This window comes from Eurypyga helias, unplaced genomic scaffold, assembly GCF_000690775.1.
Source record: "Eurypyga helias isolate BGI_N326 unplaced genomic scaffold, ASM69077v1 scaffold14607, whole genome shotgun sequence".
Taxonomy (NCBI): Eukaryota; Metazoa; Chordata; class Aves; order Eurypygiformes; family Eurypygidae; genus Eurypyga; species Eurypyga helias.
In genome coordinates this window covers 1-13,133 of record NW_010261227.1, presented here as the reverse complement: position 1 = coordinate 13,133, position 13,133 = coordinate 1, and the positions used below count along the sequence as shown (strand labels likewise).

The following is a 13,133-nucleotide window of genomic DNA, read 5'->3' as shown; positions in this document are numbered from 1 at the left end:
TTAAAATGTAATAGTCTTGTAACCAAAGTAAAGTGAATGTACAGCCAGAATCTTCATCCTCTGGGTGGCAAGGACAGGTTTGAGACCATTATGCTGACTAAGCTTGTAGAATGTCTCCTGTATAATCATGTAGAAACAGGCATTCTGCATGGAAGCACATGTTCTCCAACCCTGTCTCCTGACAGGGTAGCAGATGCACATACAAGTGAATTATTTTTACAAGGGCAGGTAACGACAGGATAAGGGGTAACAGGTTTAAATTGAAAGTGATGAGATTTAGATTAGATATCAGGAAGAAATTCTACCCGGAGAGGGTGGTGAGGCACTGGAACAGGTTGCCCAGAGATGTTGTGGATGCCCTATCCCTGGCTGTCTTCAAGGCCAGGCTGGATGAGGCTTTGAGCAACCTGGTCTGGTGGAAGGTGTCCCTGCCCATGGCAGGGAGTTTGGAACTAGGTGATCTTTAAGATCCATTCCAACCCAAACCATCCAGCGATTCTATGTATTCGAGTGAGGCAGTCCTCAGCTGCATGAGCCATCAAGACATGTTACAGCACCCTGAGGCTCAATGCATCCTGGACTGGCATGGTGTGTTTGTCCTTCTCTGCCTCTGGCCAGCTGCCCTTCTGCACATTCCTGTGGTGTTGGGGGATAGCTGGTACCCCCTTTGCTCCCTTCCTGTCTCTCCAGCAGGAGAGACTGGGGAATTGAAAACTTCATCTCACCAACATTGCTTCGAAACATGAGAGGGAAGGATATCAAGAAAGCCATCAGCTACCACATGAAGCGGAACCAGGTGCTACTGGACCCTCAGCAGAAGGTAGTGTGTGTCCTCTGGGTTCACGGCGCCTCCCAGGATGGTGGCAGCATCTCTCAGGGCCAAAGAGGCAATGTCTTTCCTCTGTGGGTCTCCTCTATGGACCCACTTGAGGCTTTTCTCCTATCTTGTCCTCTTGTAACTCCCTCTGCTGCGCACACACCCTCATGATCCTGTGTAGTGTTTTCTGTTGCAGTTTGCTTGTGGAGTTGCCTCACAAGCAAGTGTGGTAATGTGGGATGGTCCTGCACACATCCATTTTCTGTTCAGACCAAGCTCAATGTGCTGGTCCAATACTAAGCCGTGTATGAAAAGAACACCCTCTAGCCTACAGGCTTCCCATCAAACCTTACTCGCATACTATGTTTCTAAACAGTATTTCTTCTCTTGCAAAATGAAGCATATGCTCGCAGCAGTCCAAGTGCGCCTGAGCTACCTGCAGATACTGGGAGACCTGAAGATGTACAATGGGAAGATCTTTAATGCCACCCTGATGGTACGAGTGCTGTTTAATAATGTAATTGGATTTTGGCATACAGTCGTACTGCCTTGGTTTGTGCTTCTGTTATAGCAGTATACTTGGGCAGTAACTGCAAAGATAGGGCACAAGAGGCAGTTCCAGCTTTTTTTCTTCACCAGTGAGTAAGATCATGTCTTAACCAAAGCAAACCCTATCTAAAACAGAAATGGTTAAATATTTTTCTAAATTGATTGTTCATGTAAGACTAGTCACCTCTTGCTGAGTCTCCGTCCCTGTCTTTGCTTTGATGCTCATAGAAAATGTAACATTAGCTCTAGTGATGCTGTTTCAGCCAACTGCAGTCATAGCACTTCTCCCTGCACTGGGACATCATGATAAATATTAGTAAGGGACTCTACTAGGATCACTCAGCATTGTTCCATAGAAGTGAATGAGTTACCAGCCTACACAATAATATGTTCATTTTTTTCTAACAGACAGTTGTGATTCTTGCTCTTCAGATGAGCTCTTTCAAGATTTTGAGTGTTGTAAAGTACTTAGGAGATTGGGGGGTGTGTGTTAAAAGACATTGGCCATGATTAAAACCTTATTGTGAAAAAGAACGCTGCTCTTTCACAAGAGGATTCTTGGTTTTTTGGATTTTTTTTTTCCCTATGTCCATTTGCATCTGTACTGAACTGTGGACCACAAGCTGTTTTGTACAGGTAGCTGAGCAGTGTAGGTAGCTCTGTACCGGAGGAGGACCTTAATAATGGGTTGCTGTAATGCTTAGGTTTACATTTGTGTGCAAATTGAAATATTTCTGCCAAACGATATGGGCGTTCATTAAATTTTTTTAAGTGTCTGATCCTAACAGAAAGTGTTGACATTTCTTCCAAAACCAAAAATGCCTTCCTGAAGTTTCTAGCCGGCTCCAGCAGGTCTCGCTAGGTCCATCTGGCACACCCTGCCAGGTGATACTTCTGATAGCTACCTGCTGCTGACCACCTCTTTGGATCTGCTAGATGGCTGGTGCATTTCTGGGGGCACAGGAAGCTGGCTGCCCCCAAGCCAGAGAAGAGAATGGCCGGGAGCAGATGACCTGATAGCCTGTAAGTAACACAGGGCTCCCTTGCAGCTGGTTGCTGCTCAGTTGTAGAGTCCAGTGTTGAAAGATACGGCACAAAATCGGGTGACTGAAGAGTCCCTGCCAGCACATATACATGGGTTCCTGCTCAGATTTTGTCTACAGTTTTAACCTCTCCCTTTACAGCTACAGGACAAAGAATCGTATATTGCCTTGCTGGTGGGTGCCAAGTATGGGGTGAGCCAGATTATCAGTAATAAGCTTAACATCATAACCAGTCTGGCAGAGTTTGCAAACATCAGCAGGGTGGAGCTTATAGAGGAGTCTGAAAAAATCAGTATGGTGAAAATCTTCCTGCAGGACCTGAAGGTAAGCAGTACTTTCATGATGGCCAGCATGGGGCTATGTCAGGGCCAGAGAACGAGGGGTGGGTGTCATTCACACCATCTATTCTTTTAAAAATCTGACATGTAGCTGATGGTGTCGTTAGTACAAAAGGCTTAGAACAGGCTGAGAAGGGAAAGCTTGTAGGAAGAATACAACGTGGCTGAAGTGGTTCTTCCATTGTCCTCCATCAGTGAAACATATCAAAATGCAAGAAGAACAGTTTCTCTTCTTTCTCTGTGCCTCATGCAAAAACAGAGTACCTTGCAAAGATGGTGGTACGGGAGAGAGGGAATGTCTTGTCAGTGTGCAAAAGTTCCTGCAGATTTTGGTAAAACCAATATTTGCCTATTCTAACATTTTTTTACTGTTTTCTCCACCCAACCCCTCACTCCCTAAAATAAAAGCTGCTGACTCTGCTACTGGAATCCAACAGTGCAAAAGATCTTGTCTGCCTCATCATTGGCTATTACAGACTGTTTGTGGATGCAAATGTCTCCATATTTACCTGGGGAGAGAAAAAACAGCAGCTGCACCATGTCTCAGCTGAAGAAGGTTTAAAAATCCCCCAACCATTTTCTTGCCAAAGGATGGGGAGAAAGCGGGTGGATCCTCCAGCATTAGAGGTGTTATTCCCTCCTAGGAATAGCACCCTGCTAGAACAGTCAGCGGGGGTGTGCAGTAGCATCTGCAAATTATTAAGACTGTCAGCCTTGGTGCAGGCAGTGCCAGCTAGCTAAAAGCTGTTTAGGGTTTTACATATATATATACACACACACATATATACATATGTGTGTGTGTTTATATATTCTTGTATTAGTAGTATTGTTCCATGCATCCCCAAGAGCAAAAATAATTTCATGTCGGGGGCATGTTATGTAACTGGGTCCTGTGGCTGAGCTCCCTGGTAGTTGTATTTTCTCAGAAAGGAGAGTATTCTTGTTTCTGAAATAATCGGCTCTTTCAACATTAACTGAACTTGTTAAGAATTTGTTTTATGTGGTTAGAACAATTTTGGCTTTTGTGTTCATGCACAGTAACAATACCACGTTCAGGCACAAAACTGTAATCTCTGGAAATTTTTATCATCTAAATATCCAGGCTGATAATGTTTCTATTCAGTGTTAATAAACGTAGAGCTGTAGGCAGTACTGTCTGTAGGTGCTGCTAATATCACCAAATTTAACATGAGAATTACAGCTGCATCTGCAGTCGGATCAAGTGACTCCAGTAAACAAAGAGAGAGACTATTCAGCACACTTCATCACAAAGCCTGGACTTCAGTCTTTCTAGCTACAGGCCCAGGCCTATTTTTCTTGACACAACTGATTCCAAGTAGGTGCTTGATCACAGTAACATAAGAGACAGCTTCCTTGGGTACTTGGGAGACAGGCTTTGCTGCCAAACATTGATGTCTGCAGTTGCAGGACTTGTCTTAGCTTTTCGGCCCACTGCACAGATGCATGGATATTCTGCTGCTTGAGGCTATTTCCTGACTTTCATGGGTTTTTTTCTTGCCAGCAGGCCACATGATGACATCCCCAGAGGGTACAGACAACTCTTCCTGCACCCTAAAGAAACTAAGGTGTTACAGCCTGGGGGAAAACCTGATGACAAAGCAGACAGCAAGTGAGAAGCACAGAAGGGATAAGGAGCTGACACATGCCAAGAGCCTGCAAAAGAGGAGATCTTTCCTGAACACTGATTATACTTCACAGGTCACTTCTCCCTTAGCTTTGCCAGGCTCTCTGCAGAGCTGCTGCTCTTGGCCACTGCACTCACCACTGTTTGCTCAGCCTCCTGCTCTACCTTCCTTAGAGAGCATCAAGAATGATGCAGAGGTGGGACGCCTTGCTGCCACCCAGGCCCCGAGGGATGCTGCTGGCACAAACCTATCTTCTGACCTGCTGGAAATGGAGCCTGACACCATGGAAACCAAATCAGTGACTGATTCGGTGGTTTCTTCCTTTTCAGCTGTTTGCCTGCAGGGTGACCAGCACAGGGAGGGGAGTGGAGGTGTTGCCATGCATGGGGACAATGGCTGCCAACCTGCACATGCTGTACATCCAACTTTCCTGTCTCTAGAGGAAGCTGTGCCCCTTCCTGGGGGACAAAGCAGAGCTGCCAGGAAGGCAAATACTGGGTGGCAAAGTGTGGAGAGCTGTGTGGCTGCCGCAGGCTGGCTGGCCCAAGTGGCACTAGAGGAGGTGGGTGAGGCAATGGCAGCCCAGCAAAAGGCTGGTGATGTACTGCCATTCCTGGGCCAAGATGTGACCTACCCTGCTGATGAACACACCCTGCCACCATCAGCTCAGGGTCCCAGTGTGGCTTCTCCCTGTGAGGTGGCCCATTACCAGGAGCTGCTCCCCGCTGCTGGGAGGCGAGCAGCATGTGAGGAGCTTGTCCCGACTCCCTGTGAAGAGAGAAAAGCTAACTGTGACAGCTGTACTGGAAACAGCAGTGACAGTGCCTTGTTACAGGCAAAAAGCAGAGAAGTGGTAAACAAGCAGAGTTTATGGAAAGCGCACAATAAAAATCATGTGGGTTTTCCAGATGCAACCAAGCTCTTAACAGATTGCAGCAGCATTTCAGAGGTTATAACTTGCCTCTCCTGGCTCTCATTTGGAATGAGGACAGACCTCACATCACCCAGCCCATCTCAGAAAAGCACAGAGCGCCCACTAGGGTTTTTGACCTCTCAGAAGACCAGTGGGTGCCTGGGGGCTGATGCTGGCAGAAGGGAGATGCAAACATTCCCAGCTGGACCACCCTTTGAGGAAGAGCTGGTAAGCAGCCAGAGACTGGATGAAGGAGAGCCCAGAAAAGATGTAGGAAATGTGACTCATGAACAGCCACAGCCTGTTCAGACTCCTCTTCCCAGACAACAGGCTACTGAGGTAGGAAAAGACTGTCCTCTGACTCCATCTCTAGGGCTTTCCGTTTCCTCGGACCCAATTCCCTTGGTCTCATTGAGAGCAGGAGACTGTGGGGTTTCAAAGCACTCCTTCCTCTGCTTTAACCACGCAAAGGATGAACAGACCCCTTGTGACCCCATCTTGGCCAGGCCTTTGAGTTTTTCCACAGTGAAGACCTCTCCTCCACAGCTCAGGATGGACAAATGCAGCTGTCAGCTGTCCTTTATCAACTGCTTCCATGGGCCTGATGAGAAAAGGGAATGTGAAACCACAATCCCCATGTGCAGCACGTTTCTGGGGCCCCTCACCATCCCACCATCCAGCAACCACAGTCTTCCTGGGACCCCTGTGGGCAGTTATCCCATCTCCCTTGCTAGGGATGTGGCGTAGTGGGACCCGCATGTCCAAGCTCTTGGCCAGCTGAAGGACCAAGCACGTATGAGCCCTGCAGATTTCTCCTGCTTCCTGGCCTACACCACAGAGCTTCAGGAGGTTGTGGGGAAGCTGTCTGGGAACCAAGCAACCCACATGCAAGATCAGTGTGCAGAGCAGGGCGCTGAGAGCAAGGGTGCCCTTGGCTTAGCCTGCCAGGACCTGCTGTCCAGCTGCCAGGAGCTCCTGAAAACAGAGCAGCCCCTCAAAGAGCTGCAGGATGTGCTGCGAGTGACGTTCGACCACCTGGTTCATCTGGCAGTGGCCTGCTTCCAGGTGACACACTGCCAGCTGTGCAGGCAGCAGCAGCCAGAGCTCAGGGCTGCAGTCCTTGACGTGGTGGGCACCTACCGCCAGCTTATGCAGGCTGTTAACCAGCAGCTTTGCAGGCAGGGCTGCCCAGATCTGGGTGCCAAGCTCCTTGCCCACCAATACACAGCCTTTACAGCCGCCATGTTTTGTCTCATGCAGCAACTCAGGGTACCCCCATTGTTTTGACAGGGCTGTGAGGTGGCAGAGGGGTGCACTGGGTGGGGAAGACTCCAGCCATGTTTCCCTTTGTCCATTGCCAGGCTCTCCCCCACAGCTTGAGAGTGGGGCATGCCCACGTGTGTTGGTTTAGCTCCAAGAGCTGCCCTGTCCAGGGGGTGGTCATGGCACAGAGCACAGCACTCCGGCTTAGATTTGTGTAATTCTGTATACATGATCCATATGTAATATGCAAACTCGTAGAGTAGTTCAGCAGCAGGAGGCCAGTCTCTTAGCTGCCTTCTGTCGCCTGTGGAGAGACAGGAGCCTTTTGGCTTTCCTCCCCCTCCTTACTCTCCAGGCAGACTCAGAGTAGTGACACCACATCCCACCCTGGCCCAACGTGAAGGAACCTAGTGTAACTTGTGTGTATCTTGTGGCTGAGGATGTGTCTGGACTTGGAATGGAATCCTCTTTGGGAACAAGCAAAGCTGTATTTAACTGCTTTTCCTTGCAAGGGCTGAAGAGGGTTGTCTCCAGGGAGGAGGCAACACTGTATCCTGCTTTTCTGATACAGTCTGCTCTTGTCGTTGTTTGCTGGTGCTTGAAAAAGTCCCTTATTAAGCCCCATGCTACTTACGGATCCACATCTTTCATAAGCCCTGAGACTGAAATGCCACCTTCACAGCTGCAGTGGTGACCCATTATGGTGGCATCCCTAGGAGAGGGCAAGCCCCTTCTCCCAACCTCTTCAACAGCTCTTCCACCATGCACAGCATGTCCCTAGCTCGGTGGGAGTGCTTTGCCCTTTAAGGCCATCCAGCTGTATGCAGTGGTGTCAGCACTCCAGTGCTGGTGGCGCAGCCTCAGCACCCACAGATGAAGAGGGCAGATGAAGGTCCCCCACACTGCTGGCATCCAACTTAGGGGCTTGTTTGGGAGCAGCCAGCTTTCTCTGAGCAATACGTGTGCCCGGGACAAGCTCTCGCTGCAGAAGGTCAGCTCCTGCAGCTGAGCAGGCTCGGTGTGGAGGTTTTGGTACCAGAGGGGGCCAGGCCATGAGAGGTGGCCAGCTCACCCATGCACACATCTCCCCACGCACCAGGGCAACATGGGGACAGGATAGTCCTGTGGCTCTGTAACATCAGCCACCCCCACATTTTGCTCATTCTTTAATGCTTCCAGAGGGAGTAAAAGGCAGGTCCTTGGAACTGAACCCTGCCATTGAAGAGGCTGGCAGCTGGTGTGGAAGGGAGTGCTGCAGCATCCCCAAGAGGCTTCCCTAACCTGGCAGGCTTGTAACAGCCACACAAATTTGGCAATCTTAAGCAGCCCTACACCAAATCCCCTACAGCTGCTACTCACATAGTGCCTGCAGGCAGCACACTAACTATGGGCTGCCAGCTCTCCTTGTCCCAGGGACCCAGTGGCCACAGTGCCTTCAGCCGCTGGGGAGGGCAGCACTGGAGGGGGTTAGGTTAGTGATGCTGCTGCCTGGCAAATTCAGGGATTCCAGCAGGATCTGGAAGTCTCTTGCAAACCTCTAACTGTATACCAACAGCTGATGAGCAAGGGGGCGTGAAGAGTAAGAACTGGAAGAGCTCACAGGGCACAGCGGACACAAATTCAGCCTGTGTGGAGCAACATTATGTGTTCAGCAGCTTCAGCTGGCCCTGCTGATGCTGTCTCATGGGCACTGAATTCCAGGTGTTGTAGAAGAAATCTTGATGTGAAGGAGAAACAAAAACACATAAGCATATGACAGTAATTTACCTCAGAAGACATTAAAGTCCTTCCACTGGTCATTGACCATGAACTGCTTGGGTATGGGTTTTGGTTTTTTTTTTTTAGCAACAATGGCTGAAATAACTATCAACTTAGATGCATCAAAAATGCTTTCTGCTGGCTGTGAAATACATTGCTGCTTGAGCAGGGCACAGTCCAATCCCAGTACCTTTCCAGGAGGAATGTCAGGATTAGTAAACTTCACACATAGTGTGTGATGATGGACTATGCACGCATCAGTAACCGCAAGGATGCAATGGACACTCAAGAGTAAACATTTTATTTTACATTAGATACACAGGACTAGCTATAGGCTTCAACAACTCACCGAGTCTGCAACTGGTTTAAAGTTGTTAGGACATGGCAAACCTGGGAACTGTTTCTCCACTGGGGAATCACTTCCCATCTTGTATTCCCCAAATCTAACAGCACTGTCCTTTTCCATGGGAAAAAATTTTTCTCAGCAGTGAGCTTTGGAATTTTAACTTCACTTTACTTACTGTTTAATCCAGAAGAAAGAAATACCTTAAAGCTCTCCTCCCTGTCCCAGAATAAGCATAGATGGAAGAGTAAAAGTAACAAGCATCTGCAGAGAAGCAAAACCGAATTCCAATCAGTTTTCACTTGATGTCAGAGCTCCATGAGCTTCTGTTTTCTGTTCAAGAAGAATCATTCCCAGCTGAGGTAGAATGTGTCACACTCTTGACAAGGTTCTTAAAACAAGATTTAAGCAGAGCTGTCTTGTCTATGCACATTCATGCTGGTGCCTCTGCTTCCAGTTTGGAGTTTGACTCTTGTCTGCACAGTTCAACATCACCAAATAAAGTTTTCTTATGCATTATCTTGCTGAAGTACTTCCACTTATTTCACTGCATCTGGTAGCGTATAGCCTTTTCCAGCAGAAACTCCAGCTTTCAAGGCTGCTGGCCAGCTTCGGGTCTCATAGTAAGTTGATAAGACATCGAAGACTGTCAGAAACAGAGAGCTGTACTGTGCTGTGATACAGGTACCGATAAGCAAGCTTTGTAATACCCACCCCCACCAGCTGCAGAACATCAGGAACTGACAACAACTGATGCCAGGGAAGGTTAGTATAGGGTCTGCATCCCCTCTCATTTAAAAACCTGATGAGCAATGTTTGAGGCAGCTCATCTAGGAGTAGACAACTATTTTGAAGGTAACTTCAGGGAGCTCTGGCTAGGAAAAGTAGAGACACTGTCAACTAAAGCAAGGTGCCCCCAATCATCATTCTGACTAACTTGCACTTCTCATCTGTGCTGCTGAGGACAATACCGCCACAGTTGGTCATACCTACAGTGCTTCCACTGTTGCTTCTCAGCTCCACACAGGGCTTGGGACAGTGGTCTCTAAGAGCGAGCCTTGCACCACCTTCTCTGCCCTGTGCTGAACAGAGGTAGCAACAAAGTCTTTGTGCCAGACGTAAGGACTTAATAGAGCTGGCCTAGGACAGCAGCCCCTTCGTAGTCCCTAGCAGAGGAGCATGGGCACATCCACTGATGTCACCAGGTGGCCTGGCCCCTGGTAATGACACAGAGCGATGAGTGGTGGAGTGCAGAAACACTCCATCCTGGTGTTGTGAGCCTTGACTGAACCTGACACAGGCCTGACAACTTCTGTCCTCCCTTGCCTGGGACCTTGTGTGACTTGTAGCAACAGCAGCCTCCTCACATCTCCCCACACTAACTGTTCACTGCTTTGTGCAAAGCAAGAGTGAAGTCAGCCCTGCTTCTCTGAGAATAGGCTGATGCAGAGAAGCACACAAGACCTTAAAATGGGAGCAGCAAGGACAAAACCTAGTAAAAGAAACCTCTGCTCCCAGTGTTTATCACATTACTCAGCACGAGGCCTCTGCTGCTTGATAGCCTCCCCCTGCTCAGAAAGTGATAGGACATGGCTCAGCCTCTCACCTTGATTAATCGCCAGGGTCTCTGAATGGTAGTTCTTGGTGTTGGCGGTTTTCACCATGTACTCGCGAATGGGGAGGCGAGCTGTTTGCAAGGACTGTTCTTGTGCCCTTTGCAGAGTCAGCTTCTGCAAGGGAAACAGTGTGCCTAGCATACAGAGACACAAGCATAGCATGCACATAATTTTGGATACAAGCAGCGACAAAGCCAAAAACTGTCCTGGGGCTTATTTCACCACAACTGCTGCAGTCTCTCAGCCTGGTGCTGGATCCAGGCAGAACCTTCAGGAAAAACAGATGGTGGCACAATAACAATGTCTCAAATGGGGGCAGCAGCAGCACTGGGATGTCTCTGCTCTCATGAGTGAATGGGGCAGGTGGCACCTCCAGGTTCTGGAAGTCTACTACTCACCTTGTGAATACTTTCATCCACCAGGCCTCCGAGGACGTACACTTTATTTGGATCAACATCGTCAAGGACTAGAAATGAGAAGAACTCGCTTACTATGATACAACAGTAAAATCCTGCACTACACCCTTCCCCAGGCAAGACCCCATTTCCATAAGAAAGCTGTGGCCAGTCACCCTTCACCCTGGAGCCTCAGACCGTGAAGGAGACTGAGGCTTCAGAGACAGAAGTGTCTGCCTGAACCTGCAGGCAGAATGAAAGGGGGGGTGAGGGGTGAAAGCACAGGGTGCCAGAGATACCACACATCGCTCCTTTTAACTCGTCAGTTCTGAGATGTGGCTGATGTGGTCAGCCTGATCGCAATCTGCTCTGCAGATGCTTCCCAGCTGTGGAAGTCATCTCCTAAACCCCTCCTCTCCCCTTAACAAATTCTTTATGAGCACATGGCACTTGTGTAAAACAAGAAAGGGATCTATGTCCCCACATAGGGGGGGACACATGGGCAGTTAGAAATGGAGGAAGAGGAGAAAACGAACACAGCAGCAAATTAGGAGATAAAGGGAATGATGTAGCTTTGTGCTATTTCAGAGAATGGATGTAATTTAGACTATATTCAAAACTGACACAGCGCCTCCACTTTGTCACTTTGTAGTATTACAAAGTGCAGGGGGTCTACACACAAGTTAACTCTGCTGCAGATCACACACAGCCCTGACTCAAAACCTCATTCCCCATCAAAACAGATTGAGGTATGAATAGATTTAGCATTAGACCTAAGTACACTGTATACCTCATGCAGTTTGAGACAGTGAATGCTTGGAATTCAATCACCTGAAGTATGAGGTGGTGTCAAAAAGAAAAGCTTAAAAATCAGCACTTTGCTCTAGTTTCCCTGTGCTAAAGGCAAGTACAATACATACCATTCTCAGAGTCAGGAGTGAGATAAACAATTGCATTTAAAGGAAACAGGTCCAGGTAACTTTCTTGAGTTGTATCCATCTAAAAAAAGCAAGACATGAAGCAAGAAGCACATTACCCCAAACTCCATCTGGCAGAGCAAAACCCACTCTCAGACAAAGAAATACACCAGAACTGACACTACTGCCTTAGTACTTAAACTCCTACAGATAAGAGTGGATTTTTTTAAATCTGGAAAATGTTTCTGTTTGCGATACGTATCGCAAAATTCATTAAATTCTCTTCTCGTCAAAATCCCTAGACATTGTTTGAGGAAGAGAGATCCACAATAATTATGCAATTTTAAATGAGATTCCAATTCTTCAGCAATCTCTACTTCAGGTGGTTTTCTTCCCTTGCTGTGACCATGTGCAGTCCCACGTGCGCTGTAGAACACAGAGCACAGCATCATTGCCATAACATGTATGTATGGGTCTCGTGCTTGAGTAAGACCAAGATTGGTATAAAAACTCAGGACAAGAATGCATGACCTGCCCAGAATCTGACCATTCTCATGTGTCTGCCTGTCCTCAGTATCACAGGTCTCTTTGTAGAAGTAGCATCTGAAGAAGGAATTCTCTTCCTGCAGGCAAGGACACAATGTCTAACAGGAAGGCCTTGCACATCACCCCATTATCTGACTGTAACCACTGTCACTGCATTCCTACCACCTTAACCCACCTCAGCCTGCCCTGGGTCGACACTGAGGGCCAGCACTGCGGATGCCAGGTGCTACAAGTCTTGAAAGCACTGTGATCAGAGACACTTACCAAATAGTTGGAGAAACCATCGTTCATGCGAAAACACTCCTTGTAGATCAATGAGCCCACCACAAACTCTGTCAGACAGAGCCAAAACGGCTTCTCAGCCCGCCTGTTTGCCCCGTAGAGTCTCCTGATCTGGGAAGCGAGGCGGCTTGTCTCCTTCCAACAAATAACAAGCACAGTAATTCACAAGTCTAGGGACAAGGGTAACATGGCCCCAGTCAGGGCCTGCAGACATCCATCAAGACTGTGCCACCGGCTGGCTGCTGAGGCTCTGGAAATGCTCTGGGGAGCACAGTTCAGCTGCTGCTGGATCTCAAGGAAACCCAGAGAGCTGGGTGTGCAGCCAGCCAGTGCTGGAGACCAGACAGACACAGGCAGGCCCATGAGAGAAGGACATCTCTCAGGAGAGCTGCTGCAGGCACCCTCACACATCGCAGCTTTAGCTGCGCTGGAAGGTTTCCCAGCACAGACGCAACAAACCAGTGACCTGCCCCAGTCACCTCCTCTCTCTCGGCCCTGTTTCAGAAGGCAACCCCCTCTAGTCCTTTCCTGCAAACAGCACCTTCCAGAAACAGAACAAAGCAGGACACTTTCCAGAGCAGAAGCAGAGGGGCGCATGGATGAGAAGCAAAGCCACCAGGCCATGTCAAGGCTGCGACGGGGCACATCCCCAGGACCTCTGACAAGTTTACAGACCCCGGGGAGGAGCAGCACCAGCAGGCAGCAGC

General features: G+C 48.5%; 2 protein-coding genes across 2 annotated transcripts in view; one reads left to right on the top strand and one right to left on the bottom strand.

Annotated features, from left to right (window-relative positions):
• Positions 1-6,593, top strand: part of FRMPD1 (FERM and PDZ domain containing 1) — a 20,058-nt gene extending 13,465 nt beyond the window's left edge. The window contains 5 exon segments of the mRNA XM_010155307.1: positions 694-820; positions 1,218-1,313; positions 2,551-2,733; positions 3,156-3,303; positions 4,273-6,593. Coding sequence (XP_010153609.1) covers positions 694-820; positions 1,218-1,313; positions 2,551-2,733; positions 3,156-3,303; positions 4,273-6,593 — 2,875 coding nt within the window.
• Positions 6,594-9,209: 2,616 nt separating this feature from the next.
• On the bottom strand, positions 9,210-12,561 carry TRMT10B (tRNA methyltransferase 10 homolog B (S. cerevisiae); the record flags this gene model as incomplete). Its single annotated transcript, XM_010155306.1, has 5 exons — positions 9,210-9,316; positions 10,277-10,400; positions 10,685-10,752; positions 11,602-11,680; positions 12,409-12,561. Coding segments are annotated over 5 exons (531 nt in total), but the record flags the coding sequence as incomplete, so codon positions are not given.
• Between the last annotated feature and the right edge of the window lie 572 nt (positions 12,562-13,133).